Source organism: Clarias gariepinus, chromosome 26 (assembly GCF_024256425.1).
Source record: "Clarias gariepinus isolate MV-2021 ecotype Netherlands chromosome 26, CGAR_prim_01v2, whole genome shotgun sequence".
NCBI lineage: Eukaryota > Metazoa > Chordata > Actinopteri > Siluriformes > Clariidae > Clarias > Clarias gariepinus.
Window position 1 is genome coordinate 15,086,346 of NC_071125.1, and position 24,433 is coordinate 15,110,778.

Below are 24,433 nucleotides of genomic sequence, written 5' to 3' on the forward strand. Positions count from 1 at the left end.
ATAACTGGTGCTGACAATATCACAATCAAGCACATAGCAAATCAAAATAAGAGCAATACTACAGCACAGGAAGGCATCAGTTTTCAAAGCTTGACAGGATCACATACAGGTTGAAATAAAAAAAAATGTAACGAATAAATAAACGGCAAAAATATATACTGTATATACCATTTAAAACCCATCAAGAAACCAAGCAAAAAATAAACCTACTACACTTAAAAACAGTTTGCAGTCAGCTTTGTTTTCATTAGCATTAGCATGGCAGAGAGTAGCCAGACAGTTCCCATGCTAATAAGGCTAGAAGATTGTTTGTATAGACCTACTAGAACCGGACAGACCTCATACACCTGAATTCATTTCAATCCTGACTAAATTTGTTGAACTAACAGAGAGTGTTCAGATAACAAACAGCTAAAAACACCAAAGACACCAAACACTATGGATAAACACATATCAGAGCAATACCCTGTAATATCCTAGTACCGAGACATCAGCAATACATTCATTATTTGTACACCTACAAAAGCCTTTTTTTTTAAAAGAATGGAAATCAGTAATTAATTTTGAAATATTTTATCAAAACTAAAATGTAGCAGTTGTATATATTTACATCAAGTACATAAAAAGTCAATATTTGCAATGTTTGCTATAGCTGGACACCATATCTTTTAACTCTGAATCAATAATGGTGCCTCTGTGGATTACACTTGTTCACGAATCCCATGAGTGCTCAATCGGATTGGGATCTAGGGGTTAGGGCTGTTTGCCTCTTGACCTGTCCCTGTCACCAGACCCTGTCCTTATGTTACAAATATATAATTGATAATCAATGTTGATGTGTTAATACATATACAGTACATATATATATATATATATATATATATATATATATATATATATATATATACACAGTGCATCCGGAAAGCACAGCGCATCACTTTTTCCACATTTTGTTATGTCACAGCCTTATTCAAAAATAGATTAAACTACACAAAACACCCCATAATGACAGATCTTTGCAAATTTATAAATAAAAAAAGAATTTGAAAAACCACATGTACACAAGTATACACAGCGTTTGCCAGCTTAAAATTGACCTCAGGCGCATCCTGTTTCCCCTGATCATCCTTGAGATGTTTCTGCTGCTTAATTGGAAGTTCACTTGTGGTAAATTCTAGGGATGCACCGAAATTTCGGCCGCTGAAAATTTTCGGAAAGCGCCGAAAATAAAAACCGAAAGTGTCGCCACGCCTCTCCCATCCTCCCGTCTCGTTCGCGCTGTCATTACGCATCAAACACGGAGTATGTCAGCGGTTTGGAAGCACTTCAAAGTTTCAGATGAGGACAGCAAAGTTGCAATATGCAACATTTTTTTAATACAAACAAAAAGAAAATATTTTAAACATGTTTTTTAATGAAGCCATTTTCGGTTTCGGTATCGGTTTTCGGCCAAGTGCATCCAAAAATTTCGGTTTCGTTTTCGGCCCAGAATTTTCATTTCGGTGCATCCCTAGTAAATTCAGTTGATTGGACATGATTTGGAAAGGCACACACCTGTCTATATAAGGTCCCACAGTTAACAGTTCATGTCAGAGCACAAACCAAGCATGAAGTCGAAAGGAATTGTCTGTAGATCTCCGAGACAGGATTGTCTCGAGGCATAAAATATGGGGAAAGACTTTAAAGGTCCCAATGAGCACAGTGGCCTCCATCATCTGTAAGTGGAAGAAGTTTAAAACCACCAGGAATCTTCCTAGAGCTGGCCAGCCATCTAAACTGAGCGAAAAAAGGGCCTTAGTCAGGGAGGTAACCAAGAACCCGATGGTCACTCTGTCAGAGCTCCAGAGGTCCTCTGTGGAGAGAGGACCTTCCAGAAGGACAACCATCTCTGCAGCAATCCACCAATTAGGCCTATATGGTACAGTGGCCAGACAGATGCCACTCCTTAGTCAAAGGCACATGGTAGACCATCTGGAGTTTGCCAAAAGGCACCTGAAGGACTCTCAGACCATAAGAAACAAAATTCTCAGGTCTGATGAGACTCTCTGGCTCAATTTCTCTCTGGCTTCATAAAGAATCATGAGAATTTACACTTAAAAAACAGCTCCGCAACAAAATAATGTCTGGGTTTCCCCTCGCGATTTAAAGGCACACCAAAAACACTGTTACATTCTACATGTCTGAGATTAATTTCCTTAGGCATGGTTATGGGTTTTTGGCCACATGATGGGAGTCTGATTTAGTTAAGTGGATTGGTATGCTTTGCATTGTGTATTCGTGTCAAAGGCGTATAAGACTCTTTGTCTGACTTAAGAACAAATACAACTCACGGATGTTCCTAAAATAGAACTCGTTCGTAAATAGGGGACTACCTGTATTTATTGAACAAAAATGAAGCTAATCAATATTAACCAATATATACTTATTAAATCTAAAACAATGACATCAACATTTACATTACAGCTCATTGTTTAAGAATGTAAATATACTTTACACAGTAAATTTCCTGTTAACACTTATTCTGTGCCGGAAACATAGAAACCACATAGACCATGCATAAAAACACATGATTATATGTAACTGTGCTATTTCTCTGCCTATGTAACCCATTTTTTTTTTTTTTACTTTTTGATCAGTCATGTTTGTAGATGGTTAAAATAAAATAAAATAAATTCAATCATACTGCCTAGAATGCACTAAAAAGATGCCACTCTATATCGTACAATACAGACTCCTGTATACACTCATTAAAATAGAAAAGCAAAAAATGGCTAAAAATATACATTTTTTACTTTATCTATCAAATATGCCAACCTTGAAAATAGCATAATTCTAATTGCTGAACTCCTACCTAAGTGTTGCGTTATAATTTGACATGAAAAACATGAATTTGCTCGTATCTCTAAAGACATATTTCCGCCTTTCTTTCATACAAACTCAATCCTCAGCAAAGTGGTGCCTGTTTATCTTGGCTGTTTTTTTAACTGTCTACACACAAAGTGTTTTGGAGTTTGACAGACTGTTTTTTTTTTTTTTTATGATTGCTGTTATGTTGACTTAAACATTTTTAAGTCAAAAATGTTTTAAACTGTAATTCAAATAACCAGTTTATTCATCCATCCATTCATTATCTATAACAAAAAGGGAATTTAGTCTACTCCCAGCAAACTTGTACAAGGTGGGGTAAACCCTATATGGGTGCCAACCAATCGCAGGGCACATTAACCAGAATAATTGCAAAGGTTCTATAGCATAACTAATATCATTAGTGGGTTTGATTCAAATTAGTCTAGCTAAATAATTAACAACTTATTATACAGTAGAAGTGTTAAAAGATGTCCTAATGTTCACAATGTGTGAAGGACATGGAAGGGCGAAGACACACATGCAATGTGTGCTTTACAGTTTTCAGAGGATTAGGATGTTTTAATGAAGACTCAACAAACCAAACATGAATCCTCCAAGAGACTTACTTACTTCTACCTACGAGGCTGGAGATGAAAGTTCACTTATAACTGTATATCTTTAATTTTATTTATCACTAATCCAATTCATTATGGTATGTGTCCACTTTATTGAGTAGCATTCTTTCAATTTGCTCTGTCTTGACCACTTACAGTAGTGCATTGCTCTGTTAAGAGTGCTCTGTCACATCCACATAGTGCATCATCATTGCAGTCAGGTAAACATTCAATGTGTTCAGTCACTCAGTTGAGGTCTTCACCAAAGGGAGGTTTTATAATTTGCCATAACCAAATAGAAATTAGTTCTATAGAAAACACCTAATGACAGTAAACAGAAAGAGGCCGTAGGGTGGAGAAGTGGACAGGACACATTTAACATCTAGCTTGAACCAGAAAGACAGCTCTGACTGAGCTCATTTTATAATGTTTCACTTGCCATAAGAATTACTGATACCCAGACCATTGCTAGAAAAAAGCAAGGAGAAAAATGTGACTTTAATGTGCTGTAATCAAGTATCATTTTTCCACTACATAAACCTTTCTCTACTGAGAAAGCTTCACTAAAATCAACTCATTATTTCAGCATGTAGCCCTACTGTAGCAGAAGCCACTCTAAGGGTTTTTAAAAAGTATATATATATATATATATATATATATATATATACAAGAAGAAAGTGAGACAAATGTCCACAAGATGTCACAAAAATCCAAGTGACTCATATACTTCCAGCTTTTTTTTTCAAAAAAAACAGTACATTTACATCCCTTCTTTATGCCCCTGGATTGGTTTGCATTCCAAGTACAGTAAAGGTCTAACCAATCATTGATAAGACCATATTCTTATAAGCAATCACAACTCAGAAAGTGGAATTTGTCAGAAAAAGACATTCTCGATTTTTTTATGCCAAATGAAATTGCTGTACAACGATTAATATTTATTGTCAAGTTCTCCAAAACTATTTGAATCCGGCTGGGCATAGAGTCAAAAAGACATCTGCAGTGCTCTGATGTCACTGGCTCAATCCATGCCTGTTTGATTGCTTTCTGAACATCATGTACAGAATTTTACCACAAAAGTAAGGCTGCATGATCCTTGCCAAAATGTAAATCACTATTTATCTAAATGGAACTTAAAATCACGATTATCTCACTTTTTTTTTTAACCAAAAACATTTATTGTATTTAAAAAAAAAATGCTGCCTACACAGGACTCTCTTGGTTTAAAAAAGGTCACTTTCAGTAAAGTACTCGCCCTATCATCCGGAGATCGCAAATTCGATTCGGGATAGTCTGTGAGCTCACGCAAGCGGAAGGAGCGGATAGCGCTGTCCTCCGAGTGTGTTATGCCGGCCCCAATAGTACGTGAGCCAGCAGTTCAAAAAGATGTGGTCGGCTGCCGTCACGTGGTTCGGAGGAAACACCTAATAGTTCTCGGACCACCCGACTGAGTGGTAGCTTAATGTGGGAGCCCCCTAGTGACTGGGAGGAATTGGATACGACTAAATTAGGGAAAAATTAAGGGAAAATCCCGCAAAAAATTATAATAATAATAAATAGAATAATAAATAAAAATAACTAATAAATAGCACCCGTGCTTTTGGGACAACTACAGTACTTCATCATCACACGTGTTATTTAACTTTATTATTATTATTATTATTATTATATCAGCATAAGATAAATGTCAGAGTTTGTTAGGTAGTTTTTACATAGTTTACAGTGTAGAATTTATTGCTCATTCTTGAAATACATGAAGTATAATTCTATGTAGCTTTCATTTTGTTCTCAGACTCTCTGTGTAACAGCTAAAATCAACATGTCGGGTGTATTTAAATACAGTAAGTTATACTCTATATCAACTAGAACTGTGCATGCCTGTCTCTGTTGTAAGCGTGCATGTGTAAGACACTTACCATATGATAAAATAATGATCAATAATAATTTTATCATTGCATGCTAAGATATGCGCATTAAGCGCATGAGCATCAAAAGGAGCCAATCAAAAACAGGTCATTATAATGTACCCCACTCCAGGCCCGGATTGACTGGAATTGAGCAAGCAAAAAAAATTTTAAAAAAAAATAAATAAATAAATAAATAAAATAATAACACAGTTTTACGCTTAGGCTTTTGGCATAAAAATAATAGCATACTACTCCAACTCCACCAAGTTAACTGATGATACTGAGCTACAGTAAATAAGTCTGCTTAGGTCTGCCTCCTAGTTACGTGTCACATGAGTGACAGTAAAACACCATAATTGAAAAAGAGAGATGAAAGAAGTAATCCTCATGACTGACTCTTCTGCTAATCTCTGGCCTGACTGATGAATTAATAGTTTTCTTTTACACTGTGTGAGTGTGACCAAAGAGTGTGACTGATATAGCATCTGATATTGTTGCAAAAAAAAGTGAACACCTGAATGCAACGTGACCTAAACAAACTTAAATACATACAAGAAACGCGATCACGTGAATGTGTGGATCAAGATCATGATTTATTTTATTTATTGTTTTTTATTAATCATGCAGCCCTACACAGAAGTTCACAACTGACTTGAGAATCTGACCTTGATAACAGATTAACAATTGTTAATTTTTTGTTGACATTTCTTTCTCATGAATTCTCATTCATTTGGCAAAAAAATAAATTTTTTCCTTCTGCGTTTTCTCCTCCCATTTGCCTTTACAGGCTCGGTATCATACGGCCTAATGAACGCTTGAATAGTGATTTCTGTGTTTGAATACTGGAACCTCAAAAGGTTAACAAGCACAGGAATTTGAATATCCGTGCACAATCCTGCTCCAGACACTTCAAGTACCACAGGTTTGTGTCTCATGTCTTGCTGAACAAGGTTATTTATTTGCTTATAATTTGGATAGACCTGACAGAGATATGGCTTAAAGTTTGGATTTTAGAGAGGCACTAGGACGCAGAGGCCACAGGAGCTCATTCATCAGTGGAGATTGGTGGCTTTTGATAAAATCAGTTTGGAGAGCTGAAGTACTTGCTTCTGAATCAATACGAGCCCTCTCCACACGTCATATTAATCCCCTCTTGCGGATGCAGCTGCTCACACCAGCTTTATAAGCAAACTTGAGCCTGTTTCAGGACTAGATGTATGGTATAAACTGCTTAGGGCACCTGTTTTATGTAGAGAGTAGATTTTAGCGGTGTAGCAATATAGTGTATCGTAACATTTAACATCAGGCTCTTGGTACAGTTGTCTGAATTTACATTGCTCAGGGAAAGCACGTGTTTAGCCTTCGCCAATCATGATTAATAGCTGTCACAAGGAGAAGAGCTAGCTGGTGGGTGGAAATTGGCAGACTTTGGGAAATAACAGGGAAATTCATTAATAATTAATGAATTTGGGGAATTCATTAATAAATTAATAAATTAAAGTTATTCAATTAAGTTGAATTAAATTATTTAAAAATGCATTCCAAAAGGTGCTAAAGTATAATTAAACCGAAACTGTCCTTGAGGTAAGTAGTTCCTCTTTATTTTTTCAATCAGGTGAGGATACAGATGTTTATGAACTAATAATAATAATAATAATAATAATAATCATAATCATAACATTTCTACTGATCACAAGCATACTTGTGTATTAGCTTGAAAATAAATAATAATTGGTTTGGGTAGCTATAAACTAGCACTGGAAACTTCTCCACATCTTTAAGGTCTGGTCACTGTCTACCTTGTACTGTATGTTACAATGCTCATTCCTGAATAAGTTGGAGACAGCCAAACATATCAACCATCATCCTACTGTGTCTAAAACCGGACAAATTTTAAAGCACACACAAATAAACAAACAAACAGACACACTCACATACACAGCAAAATGCATTCCAGCAAAGTTTTCATGTTTCTTCAATCCATGCCAAAGAAACCAAAAATCAGATTAGCAGCTACGTGACTCTAACATCAGGATCAGAAAAGCCAAATAGCAAGATATGACTATATCCAAATATTTTTTTATACTCTTACATCCTGAGAGGTTTCATGAACATAAATACAAGTAAACCCATAACCAGACCTTATTTCCCCTGAGAAAATGATTGTGCATGAAAACCCAGGTTTTAAAACTTCAAGACCACAGATTGAGCCAATTAAGCGACTTCATTACCACGCTTGCACAATAGCAAACTGCTTCATTCTTCTCCAGATCTCAGATCAGAAAATAATAGCAGAGAGAGAGAGCAGGAGAAAAAGAATGAGACCCGGGCCTTCCTTCACTGTGGCCTCTAAACAGAGCCTCTAAAGGAAGACTTTTTCTCATGCTAATTTCTCTGCCACAGTGCCAAGTAACGAGAACAATGACAGTGAAGAAGGCCTCTCCAAACACAGTAGGAACGCTTACAAAGAGAGCTAATGAGAATGAGGAGCTAAAGACAGGAAACCTAAAGGTCTCTTGAAGATACAGGGGCAATGCCTTAATGCACAAATTGAGTCATTTAAACAGCCTACCTATATCTGATTCCTCTCAATGTATAACACAGTCCAGAGGGGGAAGCATTTAAACAGGAATTCGGCCAAGATAAAAGCTAATTAAAAAGAAATCTTTGCTGTTGTCCAGATCTTTGGCTACATTCTTCCATCACTTTTCAGTTATTTTGCTTATATCTTGTTTTGCCCTTTAATAAAAATAACAGCTCCCTACTTGCCGTGTGCTATATATTTTCATTTCTTGTCAAAATTTTTCTTCGTGTCCCTAAAGCATTAAATTTGGTGCCGGACGACTCTACCAGACGCTAAGCAAGCCTTGACTGGATCTCTTTTTGCCCCATGGGGGAATGACTTTTAAGATGCAGACACTCTTGAGACCTCCACTGCATATTCTGCCTGCACTTGCCCAGTTTCGTTATAAAATTTTAAACAATATATTCTGAAATTGGGGTATTGTATTTGTTTAACGAGCTTGCTGTGATATAACATTCTCTAAACAAACAGTCCCCAGAAATATTGCTTTAAAAATACATTTCACATGACTGTGAAGAGGCTGCATGGTTGCTTGATGGTTAGCACTGTCGCCTTGCATCTCCAGGGTCTGGGTTCGATTCCCAAGCATGTTCGATTCCTCCCTCTGTGTGCATGGAGTTTGTATGTTCTCCCCGTGCTTAGTGGGTTTCCTCTGGGTACTCCAAAAACGTGCAAATTAGGCTAAATAGTGTTCCCAAATTGCCTGTAGTGTATGTGTGTGCCCTGCGATGGACCCTGTGTGCCCTAAGTCTTCTGGGATAGGCTCCAGGAACCCCGTGACCCTAAATACAGGATGAGTGAGACTGTGAAGGAATTTTTGGATTCAAAATTAAGACGTTCAAAATGGACTAGATAATAAAATCTATTATTTTTTTTTGTATAGAATATTGTAATAAATTGATGCTATGTTAAACGTTTTGGAGCTTAATAAGTTAATGCTCACTAATTCATACCGCTTAATCAGGGTCGCGGGAAGGCGGGGGGTTTCGGGATGGTTGCAGCGGACTGAATCTCAGAAGACTTGGAGCACAAGGCGGGGTACACCTTGGACTAGGTGCCAATCCATCGCAAGACACACACATACACACATGCATTCACACACTACGGACAATTTAGTCTAATCTACATGTCTTTGAACTGTGGGAGGAAACCAGAGCACCCGGAGGAAACCAGTGCACGGGGAGAACATGCAAACCAAGCACGGGAAGAACATGCAAACTCCATGCACACAGAGCCAGAAATCGAACCTGGCAGAGAATCTAACCCGGACCCTAGAGATGCAAGGCGACAGTGCTAATCACCGCCGCCAAGTTAATGCTATACAGCTATATTAATACTATACTTAATATTCAGTATGTCTAGTGTTTACTTGTATAAGAGAAGTTTTCCCAACTACATTGTCTATATATTCGTGCACTATCGTCGTATGAGAACCGTTAGGTATAAAATTTTTTTGTCTAACGTATCATTCTAATTTTGTCTAATTTGTAGTAAGGAATTGCAATATACAGAACAGGTTTCAGGATGTAAAGGAAAGCAAAAATAAAATGTCTCCTGTCTGAAGCAAACAACCACGATAACACACACACGCATACGCATACACTAGATCTCTTGAGTACCTCCTGATGTTTATTACAAGGACTGCAAGCTGCACAATCAATGCAAATTTTCTAATAAACCCAACTGAATCAACCCTGTGCACTGCACACTGAAATAATTATAGGAAATTGAATTACAAAATGCAGCTAAAGAACTTATTAAACATTTATAGTTAAGGAAATCTCATTTTTAAGCTCCTTCACATCCTAAGGGATTTCCCCACATCCTGGAACGGTTTATAAGCATGCGCCAAAAGATACGAAATTATACTTCTTGATGATTCTTGCTTGTTCAACAACATCACAAGCTTTAATTTCCTACAAATTGGCTAAACACAAGCAATAAAAATGTTATATAATGTACTCACAAATGACTTATGGTGTACACTCTGTTATAAGCTGTGCCTACCATTTATAACTATATAACTCATGCCAAACCATCACAAACCATCACAAGCAAATTTTCAAGATTTACCTACAGTATGTAGCACCTACGACATCTCACAATTTGCTGTGAATTGGCAAGATCTGTCAAGAACTGCTACTACAAACGGTTAATCCTGCAAACACCTTATGATATGTCAAAACTTTTTAAGGTTAAACGTCATTCATGTCCTGTCAACTCACCTGCTAAGAAAAACCTATGTATGAAGTCGCTACATTCAATCCATGTCATTCATATCCATGTTCAGCAGGTCTGGCAAAACAATAAGCATGTAGTGAACAGTCTAGTGCCAACCATCAAATCACTTCATCCTACATTTTAAACGCCAACATTTTTTTTGGTTGAAATAAATAATTTTACAATCCTACATACTAAATTACATGTTAAATTAAATTGCAGACACCCAGACAAATGAGCTAGCACTGTATTGTTTCAGCATCACTCCATCATCTGGTATGCCGAGTGTTGCTATGTGATCATGAAGGCACACGCGAAAATTATAGCAGTTTTTTTGCAGAAACATGGCAATCTTTGACTATCCCGGTTTGGAAAGGGCTTTGGTTAAATAGTATATATTTTCCATGATCAATGATGATCTATAATCCATAATAATCAACCTGTTACAGTATAAGTTAAGTTCAGCCTTTATTCGTCACACATACATTACTGCACAGTGAAATTCTTTATTCTTCGCATATCCCAGCTTCTTGTTAGTAGAGCGCAGGGTCAGCCGTTTTATGGCACCCCTGGAGCAGACAGGGTTAAGGGCCTTGCTTAAGGGCCCAAAAGCGGCAACCTGGCAGAGCTGGGGCTCAAACTGCCGATCTTTCGATCCGTAACTCAGAGCCTTAACACACTGACCCACCGCTACAATGATTTTTATTTACCTGTATGCTCAAAAGTTTTTTTTGACGGCTGAGGTTTCTTCTAAACCGCTATGAGCCATAACAAAATCTGATAAACCTTCTAGCAAGCTCCCTAGGATTTCCTACATGAATGTGGAAAAGGCCCCTTAATTCTTAAGTCCATATAGGCCAAGTTCTTGTTGTTGTTGTTGGTCTTTCGGTTGCTCCCATCGGGGGGGTCGCCACAGCAGACCATCCGATCAGCACACAACTTGGCACAGGCTTTACAACAGATTCTCTTTTTGACACAAAGGGTATGCCCTTTCATCCAGGCATGGGACTGGCAGGCATTGAATCCATTGGCTGGAATGAGGGGGGAACTGAACCCCGGCCTTCCCCATGGCAGGTGAAAAACCTTCCACTGATCTACCAAAGGCCCATATAGGCCTAGTCTGAACCTGAATGTGTTCGGCTAAACATTAAGCAAAGATCAGGCTTTGTTGATATGAATTATTTGATTTAGTATTAAAGAAGAGGAAAAAACTGAAGTAAAGAAGAGAGAAAAAACATATAAGTAGAAGCAGTAATGAGGAATTATTATTTCTAGAAGCAGTACATTTAGGCATTTGACACATGCTCTTATCGAGAGCAACTTACATTTTTATCTCTTTACACATCTGAGCAGTTCAGGGCCTTGCTCAAGGGCCCAACAGTGGCAACTTGGTGGTTGTGGGTTTTGAACCTGGGATCTTCCAAACCGTAGTCCAATGCCTTAACCACTGAGCTACTCCTGGCCCACAGTAGCAGCAGTAGTAGTGGTATGGATGGCTGTTTTAAAATGTCCGCAAGACAGGTTAGGTCCTGTAAACACTTTTGTTACCAGCCACTTAAACTTAATACAGAACCAAAAAACAGCTTGTCATGTGCACTACATACAGAGTAACCAAAAGGCAGAAGGTTATTTGTCCTGAAGACTGAAGGAAAACTCAGTGTTACAAAAGATAGACTCTAAAGATTCCCTCCTTAACTCCTAAACGTATCCTTATGGAAAAATGATAACTATGATTAAATGTTTACATTATTTATGAGATGTCTCAATTTACTGTAAGGCATATTTTATTGTAAAACATGTTCCATGCAAGTCAGTAGAATTAGATGTAATGTAGAATGTATTAGAAGTAGGGCATTTATTACATTGTGTGATAAGTTGCACTGTACTGTGATTTACAGCTGACATTAATGCCAGAGCTGCTTTCGTAATAAAAAATTAATCAATACCTTCTGACTAATCATATTCAAGAATCCTAAAGCGGTGTGGTATAATAATAATAATAATAATAATAATAATAAATGTGTTCATTGTACCATTAACTTTGTGCTGCCATTAAGGAAATGTCAGACTTGTCAATGTTTTGAAACAAAAACTACTTTCTTTTTTTGTCATGAAAGAATAATAAACATAAATAAATAAATAAATAAATAAAAAAATAAAACTACACTTATAAGCAACTCACGGCTGTTTATCTGCTTTCTCTAAACCCCATGTGCTTATAGTCACCATATGCAACCATATGCACACCTATTTATACCGTGTGTGTGTGTGTGCACGCGCGCGCGTGTGTAAACCACAATTTACCCATTACAACAGACAAAAGGCAGCATACATACAAAGCCGAATCATGAACTCACGAACATCATAAACAATAAGAAGTATATATTTATAAATAAATAAATAAATAAATAGATAAATAAATAAATAATAAAAAGCTGCTGAGGCTGACAGTGCGCGCGCTTCTTTGCTTTAAGACTTGATGTGAGCAAAGCAACACTTGAACAGTCACATCTCAGAAGTGATTCTTCTTCTTTGTAGAGCTTGCAATCACAGTAAGTCTCACCACATACAGGCTAAATTTCACGAGATATTAATTCTCTGGTTCCTTGACTTTTTTTAAACGTAAGGATTAGTCTTTCTATTCAGAGCGACTCCGCTGTTGTTCAACAGGAAAACAGGCAGTGAACGAGTCCAGTCACTGAATGCAGTAGTGTTGTAGGGGCAAAACTGTCACTTTCAAACTAAACATTATTATTGCCGTTGTTTTTAACTGCAATGTCTTATGCATTGTCGAGCTGGTTAACATCAGATTATTCCTTCACATGCATTTTTAAGAAACAGACCCGTCCGAAGTGAACGGCAATATCCGTTATCAGTCACCAAACGCACGCGCACAAAACGTAATAATAAAAAAAAAACGCGGGTATTTAATAAGTGCTTACCTTCATTATCTGGATAGTTTCTTAATGCGTGACAGTCTATTAAAGTGTGAAGAAGAAAAATAAAAAAGGATGAGTAAATCCGGTTGAGAGCCATGTTCAGGCTGCTCGCGCATCCCCGTGCGCAAACTTGGATATATGAAGCAGCGCGAGAGAGCGCGGGCTGTAAGGAGGATCCGTCAGGAGCGCGACCTGTCAATCAGACTGAATTGGGCGGGGCTTGTGTAAAATGGACTGAGCAGTGCACAGTGATGGACAGTAACGAAGTAAATGCATTTCATTTCTGTACTTACGTACATTTTCCCTAGACTTTATTTTGAAGCATTTTCATTTTGAAGAACTTTTTACATTTATTCCACTACATTTCAAAAGGAAACATTATACATTCTACTTTAGTATGTTGTGAGACATCAGTCACTCCTTCTCACGTATGGGTGGAAAAAGTCATTTCGCAAAATTGAAGCACAACAATCAGGGTGGAATTTATTTAAGATGATGTACTTTGAGTGTTGTTACTTTACCATATGAACTGCATATTGTAAAGTAAAAGATGTTTAAGCTGATTCACTGGTTATCTTATTACCTTACAGAAATGAATAAATGCCCCCATAGGCCATAATATTAAACTTAAACATTAATTTTATATTGTAAAGGTTCCCTTTGTGCCGCAGGTCAGCTCTGGCCCCTTGGGGCATGGCTACACGAGACCTCTGGTGTCTGGCACTTGGACGTTAGTGGCAGATCCAACTGTTTTTTGTGAGGTGTGGCCTCAGTGCATTATACTTGTTTGTTTAACACATCCGATTGGTGCTCAAACGGCTTGGGATCTGGAAAGATTGGAGTCTGGGTCAAAAATCTTGAAATCTTTTCCTGCGTAACCCTGTGTGCAGCAGACTGTGATGTGATGGGTCTTCTGATACCCCTCTGTTATGACCAGCTTTTTGGTGGTTTGTGGTGCAGTGGCTTTTTTTGTGGAATCAAACCGAATGTGCTTCTTTTTGGTCTCCGTGGTCATACAGTAGGTGAACCAAGCCAAGTCTAATCTGGCTTTTCTGTTCCTAAGCATTACCAAACTCTAGACTTTGACAATGACACACTACAGTACACCAGTACCTCCTCAAGAATGCTCTTGACTCTTGGCCAGATGCTGTGAAAGTGTTCTGTTTCAAAATAGACAGAATTCTGCAGTCATCCACTTTAGCTGTCTTCCAGGCCGTTTGCTTTTGCTCGACTTGCCAGTTAATTCCTTCTTTTTAAGAATGTTCCAAACTGTTGAATTGGCCATTAAATGTTTTTTCTACCTCTGATTGTTCAAAAAAAAGAAATTCGGCTTAAGATAGCCTTCTTCACTTGCACACCTGTTTGGACCTCATGTTGAATAGCTACCACATGTAAATGTAACACCAAGAACCACCTCCAGGCCCTATATACAGTATGCTTGATTATTCATTAATTAACAAGGCAACAGACCACACCTGGCCATGCAGCTGCTTGTCAGCTATTTGTTCCATTATTTATGAGGCCCCAAAATGGGTGTGTGTGAATGAAAATAGTATAAGTAGCAGGCAAATCTCAATATTAACTGTTCCGTGGAGATTATTGCAAAGAAAACAATGTAAGAAAAACAAAAGAGAAAAAAAAATCAGGAATGACCATGGAATTAGACGGTGTATCCAAACTTTGGATTGGTATAGTGTGTGTTTTTGAGTGTGTTTTTCTTGCTATAATAAAATACACAAAATAAAAACAGTCCTTTAAAATAAAGTTGACAGGAGATAATACAAATGCACAAAAATGACTTCTTCTGCATGCTCTGTGAGCTACTCATAAAGCCTGTAAGCAGATATACGACTTTGTTTGTCTGATTTCCTGAATAAAATGCACTGCCCAGGGGTATATGGTATGTGAGCATTGTATTTATGATAGCGCAGGATATCTTGCACTATATGCACCATAAAATATATGTCTCTCTCTTGCATTCTATCTCCCTTTTCTGTTTGCTCCCTCTGTGAATTGCCCTCTCTCAGGCTCTTTATCTTTTCCCTTACATGACAGACAGGACAGAAGGAGAGAGCGTGTGGTTACTATAAGAATTAATGAACCATAAAAAGCTGGATAAGGAGCATGCTCTAGACTTAAACAAAGAAACAGACGTTGCTTTCGATCTGTGTGTGTGTGTGTGTGTGTGTGTGTGTGTGTGTGTGTGTGTGTGTGTGTGTGTGTGCATGAGTGAGTGTTATATTCTTATTAAATCTACATCAGATGTCAACATCCCCCTAATTTTCTTTGTAGCATGCCTAAACAACCTTTCACATTTTGAAATAAACTCTTTAACCCATATTTAAATATAGGCTATGCCCCACTGAGACTAATTAGGGGGTTAAAACACAACAGATCACCTGTTCACTACACTCCTCCATAACCCATGACTGCCATTATCCAACTTTATTAATGAGAATGGTGACAGCTTAACATCTATCTGTATCTATATTTTGCCCTGATCAAAAAAAGCAGGTTGCTCCATTAGCCCCCACAACTAGGCTTTGACAGTTTCAACAAGGCTGACAAATACATGGCATCCTTCAGCAAAAGCCTCCCTACTGTGCAGTGTTCATAGATGTTTGCAGTGTTCTTATATGTTTGAGACTAATAAGACATGTGGACAAGTTCCTAGGGCCAGGTCCTGCTCTGATGATCATATCTGCCCATCACCAATCTGTAGTCATGGTGAAAGAAAGAAGAAACCGCTCTCCAAAGCCTCCGAGCATAAAACAGTAGTGGTGAAATATATGAAATACAGCAGCATAGGTCATAATAAATTAAATATTTTTGTGACTAAGTATAGAAATTCTAGATTTGATGCAGGGTTTTATTTATGTATTCAGATATGGATATAAAGCAGATTAAAATTATGTCATGTCTTTACTACTCTTCTGTGAATTTTTATTCAATCTCAATTCTGCAATTTTTTAAATGTAGAAATTGAAATGTGAAAAAAAAATTAGGTAAAATATACAGTATGTGAAAAATTAAACATACCCATTATGTGAAAATGTGATGCGAATATAAATAAATAATCAAAAAACTAATTTTAAAAATGAAAGCACATGACCAATATATAATATTTTTGTATGTAAAAATTAAAATTACTTCTGCTAAATCACTTCTAATGAATAAAATCACATGCTTTATGTGTCTATATTTATATTAGAAAACTAATTGTATAAAAAAAATACAAGTGAAAGATAATCAAATTTACATGCCGTTTTAATGCTGATGATGCTTTGTGGAATGGGATTTGTGTTGGACCAAAAGGCAAACATTTCTCTGCCATGCCTTCTGTCATCCTTATTATTTAAATATCAACTTTTATCTTAAATAAGTCTTGAAATGTTATGGTGTTCCCTAACTACCGAGGGTACATTCATACTGCTGTATGTTTGTTTAGAAAGGCATGACCACAAAGCCCCATGCCCCTCTGCTTGGCTAATAACCAAGTTCGAGCCGAAGCTTAGTGCTTCACAGTGTCTTTACAAGCTTTTGGATTTATCCAATAAGCAGACATGTAAGAACAGCCCCCCTTCGTATTGTCCTTCCTGTGCACATTTAAGGAGCAGCACAAAGCCAAACAATGCTTCAACAAAGTGCTTTGTGCCAGAGCACAGGCTGTCAGAGGCCACACTCTGCTGGATTGACGGGATCCCAAGCCCTACCAAGCAGAGGTGAACAGGAGTGTGGGAAGAGCTTGGCACACAATGCTGGTCTCCTGGATGGGTGGAGAGGAGGGGCCTTAGGCCTCAGCTCTGTGGCAGATAGGCCAAGCTCTCATTCTCTTCACTCAGACCCAGGGTCAGTACTGAGGTCCTGCAGCACCATGGCTCTGGAGTTGCCCATGTCTCCATGTAACCCCACACAGATGGCTCTTTTCTGGTCTGGTCAAAAATGCTTAGAGCTAGACATGGTTGGTTAGAAGGTTAGTCAAGTTCAGTGCAAGATTAATGTAGGCATACTACATGCATGAAAGGGTTTAAACGAATTTGTCAAGGTCATTTTTATGCATGAATAAGGGTGTGTCCTGCATGGAGAGTTGAGTTTGAGATAAGTATTGTATATTATTATTATTATTATTATTATTATTATTATTATTATTTTATTTTTGTTTCACATTAAACCCTTTTCTGAATACTATTGAACCACTCTGAAATTTTATTTCTTCTTTAATATGCTTTTTTTCCTTTTTTGTCCTCAGATGAAAAAGGAAGTGAAATAATTTTAATAATCTTATGTAACACCATGTCTGTTTTATTTTGCCTTTTTAATATCAACCCTATTTTTTAAATATTTTTTTGCTATCAACCAGTCACAAAGCATTTTACAAATGTTACATCATATGGCCTCATCTCTTTTTTATGCTTCATCCCCAACAACCACATGCATGAATAGGTGTCAAAAAAAAACCTGTTCTCCACATCATACACTTTCTCTCTGAATACTCTAAATTAAAAAAAAAAATCAGGCAGATAGTTTTCATAGGATGAAACGTCCCAGGGATAGTGTTTATGTCCATGGTGCTTCCCCTGGGATAATGAAACCTCGATTTTTTTACTGAAGTGTGGAACAAAGACGATCAATCTGGGCCATTCCTGCCCTGCTAGGTCATTATAATTATTTGGAATTTCATTATCAAGCAGCTTCGCTGGATAATTTAATCAATATCTAGTCATCAGATATCATGTGTGTACTCTGGGTATAGGCAAACAAACACAGTGGGATACTGTTATGGCAATAAAGCAATTCCCTGTGTAACATTTACTTAACTGGGTCAATATGCAGAATCCTTATAAATATGATAATTGTGTTACTCTGGGACTCAGGGCTATAGTAGTTTATGAACTACACAGTGAAACTCCTTTGATGAAAATCCTTACTGTTTATGATGTTTTGGACATTTGTAAAGGTGTCTCCAGGGAGTTTTGTGGTGTCTTTTCGGCCATATACACAGAAAATTAACACTTTTCTTTATCGCCATTTGTCCCGACCCATTCCACTCTCTCTACCCCTCATGGGAGCAGAGGCAAAGCTCTTTAGCTGTAGCAGACATTATTTACAACTCCCATTTCTAAATGTTCGCATTTAGTTGGGTCAAACATCAAATCCCTATCCTATAGACCACAGCCTAATCTTAGACACACAGACATACCCTCAGCTCTTTTATTCGACAAGACCTTAGTGACCCCAGTTAACCCCTTCATCAAAATCCTCTGAACAAACTGTGCACAAATCTCCCACACACAGCTGGACCAATGCCTACATCAGGGACTTGGGGATAGTGATGAAGAACACAAGAACGCAATCACTGTTGATAATAAATGAATCCAGAACTTATGGTGCATGGCAGATCTGTTCTAGCTGTAATTATTTAAATATGTTCATCCCTTGTGGTTCATAAGGCCATGCTCTAATGTGTTGCCTTACCTTAAAACATTGCCTTTTATGGTGACTGGGATACAAGCATTCACAGGAGATTTGGATTATGGACAGATATTTATATAATGTAGGCATGGTTGGGGATAGGACACAGCTCTACAGGATTTGTCTGCTTTAGACCAGCCCTTTCAAAGCTATCCATAGTATAACAATTTAATAATTATTAATTTATCTTCAGTTTGTGCTTTGTCCAAGCTAGAATTTAAAGCCAATACTGGAAACATGGGATGAACCATGAACGTATTGCCACAGGGTATCAAGTATATGATCATTCACTCTTTAGCCAATATATGTCCTGGTGTGTTTTGGGGAGGTGAGAAGAGACCAGAAACTTACATGAACACAGGAAGAAAGTTTCACAGTCAGTAACCTGAGCACATGCGTGAACAAAAAAAAGCTACAGGGAACCAACAGCTCTGCTACCAGCTCATCAGTACTGTATGCCACCCATGCAACAAGCATTACTGTATGTTGCCAACATAAGAAAGCAGGTCAGTATAGTCCACAGTACTGGGAAGAGGGGAGAGCAGTTGAGTACCAAAATCCACTTTTAAAATCAGTCACTGAAGCACTTTGTGCATAAAAACATAACTGATAAAGTAACGTCATCTTAAACAACAGTTTGTCTCCTTAAAAACTAATTCTACTGTATGTTACAGTACTGCCTCTGAACTGTCAGTGTCATTTTATTCACAGCTAATGTGAGCTACTGTACAAAGCTAAATAGCTTCTAACATAGCCATGCCGATATTCAGCACAACAGAATTTCCTCTTATGTGATATTACTTAAATAACCAAAAAATCTACAGTATGTGGACTGTAGATAAAAATGCAGTATCAGGGCCTCCGATTCCCGGGGTTCGATCCCCGGGTGATGCTGTAACCTCTCACAGCTGGAGGTCTAGAGAGAGCTGATTGGCCGAGCTCTCTCAGAGGGGAGGGATGAGAGGTACTCGTGCTCTCACATTAAAACGGCTCTACAAACCAATCAGGGGCGTCTGTGAGCTCACGTAAGCGGAGGCAGCGGATAGTCCCCAACAGTGTTACTCCGCCCCCAACGGTGCGTGAGCGAGCAGTTCGAAAAGCATTGAACGGTCGGTGACATCACGTGGGTCCGAGGAAACACGTGATAGTCTGCGGCCCTCCCGACTGAGTTGTGGTAGAAGCTTAATGTGGGAGCCCCCTAGTGACGGGGAGGAATTGGACACTACTAAATGAGGGAGAAAAATCTGGGAAAAAAATTAAATAAAATGCAGTATGTTTCCCTATTGGATTTTTTTTTTTGTCCTTGGCTTTTTGCCTGCAAATATAAAATTTTGTCAAAAAAATACTTTTGGTTTTAAAGTACATATGTTATTGTAATTTACAAAATCTATATTATTCATAATGTACTTAAGTAGAATTCTCAGGTATGTGTATTTTTACTTAATTATATTTCTGACAACTCCCACTTTTACTTTTATTTACTAATTAAAATGTATACTTTTACTTGTTATTAAAAAATAAAATCAGAAGAGATTTGTTAGACTGCAGGAAAGTTTGGCAGATCAGTCATTAAGAGTAAATACATGCTGCAGATTTGAATTGGTGATATTATGCCTGTTTTTCTCAAGTGCCAAGAGACAACCACCCTGGTAACATTGGTAAACTTTGTTCTGGTGATGAAGATTATATTACACACCAGTTCCCTTATTTGCCATCAATCTTTTTGTGTGGTGAAATAAATAAAAAAATTCTACTGGATGAGGTGCCTCTTATTCTTACTAAAAGTCACTAAACTATTTCCATTCAAAAATCCAGTGTTCAACCCGGAAAAGGACATTGAGGTGAGTTAAATTTATATTAATTAAGTGGAGTCACAATATTTTGTTTAATTAACGTTAATTATTTAAATATTATGATAATAAATAATAACGTTACTAATTATTTATTATCATAATCCTGTCTAGATATCAGACTAACGTGATGGCCAGGCTAATGTCACCTAATATAATAATATTGAAAAAAAAAACTATAATAATTATTATTATCTATTTTATTTTATTTTTTATAAGGATTTTTTTGTGACTTATATAAAATTAAATGTTTTGTTCAAATTTAAAAAATATTTGTTTATTTATTTTTTAGAACTTTGTCCTTAACTTGCTTAGATTTCCATCATGTGTTTGCTTAGATAGACTATTTAACAAATACTAGAGCTTTCCAGTAATACATGTCATTATATTGAGAACATGTGACTGTTTAATTGCATGGATGAATTGACTCTATTCACCTTCTTATTTTTACATCTAAGTGAAACTCACCAGAGCTAATTTAGTGGTGTAAAAGCAAATACAATCATTCATTTTAGTTAGTATCTGAACATGGATTACAAACAGAGCTGGATTCGGTAATCTGGTATACCAGGCATATTCCCGGTGGGCTGATGCAATGTATTATTTTCTATATTTATTTTTGGCAAGGATTGGCCCATCATGGAAAGACAGAAGCATGTCAGTTTAGCAGCTATACTGACTGCATAAGTCCAGTCTCATGGCGCCATACATGTAGATGTAGCGATCTTGTTTTGCATATGTAAAATCTTTTTGCATTATCCCTCGGGTCCAAATAGGCAGAAAAGTGAAGAAAAGTTATACAAGAGAAAGCTTATGAGTTTAGGGGTGGATGCCACCAAATGAGCAAAGATTCTAGACGTGTTTCCTGTGTAGTGACGGCTGCAGTAGCCTCTACCTCATCTGCAGTGCCAAAGTTTGTGCAGCATCATCATGCAGATGTAGAAGAGCAGGTGGTGAGCCAGGCAGAAGAGCAGACGTGTGCTGTAATCGATGATGATGGCCATAGTGACAGGCAGAATGAGAAGGGGTAGAGAGGGTAGTTAAAGTGCTAGCTAAATTAGCTTATGTGTGTGTGTGCGTGTGTGTGTACATGCACATCCTTTCTATTATTGATCCCAGGGAATATACAAATATTTTAATATTGTATTTTTGCTTTTTATAAGCTGTAATCATTAAAATTAAAGCAAAGAAGACATGAAATATTTCACTTTATGAGTAACAAATCTACAATACTGTATTTGAGAGCTTCACTTTTTGTATAAAATTATGAATAAAATATATTTTTCTTATCTTTTCTAAATTAATTTTTTTAATGCACTGTACTGTATATGGATGGTGTTCAACTGGACTGATTCTGTCACTTTCCAGGGCTGATTACAAAATAATATTTTTGAAACATGAGCTTTGGTCAGATTTTAAAGAAAAGACATATAAGGTAAAATGAGCAAAATTACATTTTTACATAATCACAATAACCATGTAATTTGGCAAATATCCCAGTTAGGTCTTCATAGACCAATGTCTAGAGTAATTTAAATTAATTTCTGAAATGTACTGTCTTTTTGAACAATGTGTAACTGTGGAATTATATTAATGTTAGTTAGATGTGCTTAGCCAGAACACAGACTTCTATGAGAGTCTATGAGATCCTTTTCATTGAACTGTAGGATATGATAGGGCTGTTATATACTTGTAGGCCACAGTACATGAAAGAATTCTCTGTATTGATCTTGAGATAATGGATAATAGCATAATCATCACAATTTCCTTTATAGATCATCATGACAATGATAAGAACTCATACTGATAGTCATAAGGGGGAGAAGTGTGGTCTTCATGGAAGAAGAATGTTTATTTGTGGGGTGGGGAGGGGGATTGGCTTTCCAGGAAGGGCATAAGTGTTTGAATGCAATATCCTGATAGCACCCTCACATTAATTTGATATTCCGCTCCCGAGCTGCCACTCTACCCCTCTGGCAGTGTGAAAAGGGAGAGCAGGTGTGTTTTCCACAATATTTTACACTCGCTGATGAGAGCGTGGGGCATCTAATTACATACGCTTTTCTCTTAACACATCTTCCTCACACTCATATAGACATACACACGTGCACATCCAGTAACTTCAAAACCCTGTATGCACACACTTCCATGTACACATACACACACTTTCACTTACATACTGTACAAGATGAGACAAAGACACACTCCCTTCTACAAAGGAGGGTGCATGTGAATTGCACGTCCACTCATTAGCACTCTACAAACAAAAAAATGCTAATTTCCTGTTTCAGTCTCTCTGAGAGCACTCAGAAACAGATGTGTATAATAAAAGGGGGGTATTTCTGTTCCTCAGTCCAAACAGCTAAGCCAGTGAGATAAAAATTTAATAACAGTATTAACATTCACAAGAATATGAAGTGCAAAATGCCAACGTCCCTTTAAAGGCTGCAACATCAGTAGCTGTGAGCAGACAATGACTATTATTAGATGTTATAGCCTAGTTCATTTCAGTGCTCTGGAAGCCTTCTCTAAAACACTGACAGCACAACTTTATGAAATGCATTTCTCACAGATAGAGCTACAAGCACACAGGCTATGAAAAATACAAAAAAGAGAGAAGAGTCACGAAGCATATTAAAGACATGCAATGTTGGCCTAAACTTAACTTCTATTGCATGTTTGCTGTTTTTCTTTCTTTCTTTTCCTTTATTTTAAAAGACTATAGTTTAGCGTAATATAACAAGTATCATCTAATGCCCTTAGGTTAGCACACAAAATATCAAAACTAGGCCCAGATAAAACCTTTAAAATGACACATTAGGATGAGATTGCCTGTCTGTCATAGTTTCATTAATGTTTATGGGTTGGGTTTTTTCATAAGAAAGTCAGAATGTGGTTATTAGTCCTTCATAAAGCCAGCGCCTCAGGCAGAAATTCTGGCTGCAATGTTTACATTACGGTGCTCATTCTAATAATTTTTTTGTAACCTATATATAAATAAATAAAATGGTTTTGTCTGTACATTGGTCAGAACTAACTCTGTCAATGATGTCTTTATGTTTCATATATTGAAGGAAACGAAATTTTTGCAGTACTTACATACAGTATCTACCTGAAGTTGTAATTTGCACCAGAAGTAAAATCTATATGTTGAATAAAACAGGTGTTATGTGCCTGATTTAATAATCTACTTTCAAATAAGCTTCTAATAAGCTACTTGCTCAATGTAAACAAACACCAGCACCAATAAAAATCATATATATTAACTGTATATATTTTTACAGGGATTACCTGTAATTACATTAAAGCTGATCAGCTTATTATTTCATAAAAATCTATTTCTAAAAACTCTTAGTTACCTAGTCAATTTCAGGTACAGTACTAACACTTGTAGCATATAATATACAGGGACGTTTATAGCAAATGCACCAAAAAAAAAAAAAAAAGAAGAAGCCTAAAAGATTGCGTTGTTTAAATAAAAAAACATAAATGCATTGATATGGTAAAAGTTCATGTAAGGGAATGTTTATGTAACATTTATAGAAGGAGTCTCTAGTTTCGAGGCTTTGCAATGATCAGTAAAGTTTTCCACCACAGGAAAGGTTTTGTGCTTTCTGGTTTCTTGACAACATGATAAACTGTAATTTTGTCTTCTTAAAATAATAATAATAATAATAATTAATTAAGGGGTTGGTGAAGAAACTCACTCACTTACTCACTTCACGTCTATACTACTTTATCCTGTATGCAGGGTCGAGGGTGGCCTGGAGCCTCTCCCAGAAGACTTACAGTAGGGCACAAGACGGAGTACACCCTGGACAGGGTGCCAATCCACCACAGGGGACATTACACACTACGGGCAATTTTTTGATTTTATGTTAAAACTGCCCTTGCTTTGGGTTTTGGAATTTAATTGTCTTATTTTGTTGCAGCATGCACATGCTAAAGGATTCTTCCTTTATCATTTGCCCTTATTTTTTGCTAGACATATCCTGCATAG

The 24,433-nt window shown here is 37.1% G+C and overlaps 1 protein-coding gene across 1 annotated transcript in view; it reads right to left on the reverse strand.

Annotated features, from left to right (window-relative positions):
- Nucleotides 1-13,226, reverse strand: part of ek1 (eph-like kinase 1) — an 87,930-nt gene extending 74,704 nt beyond the window's left edge. The window contains exon 1 of the mRNA XM_053487751.1: nucleotides 13,115-13,226. Within this exon, the coding sequence (XP_053343726.1) occupies nucleotides 13,115-13,208 (94 nt within the window). The 5' untranslated portion in view covers nucleotides 13,209-13,226. The remainder of the gene's footprint in view (nucleotides 1-13,114) is intronic.
- Nucleotides 13,227-24,433: the final 11,207 nt, after the last annotated feature.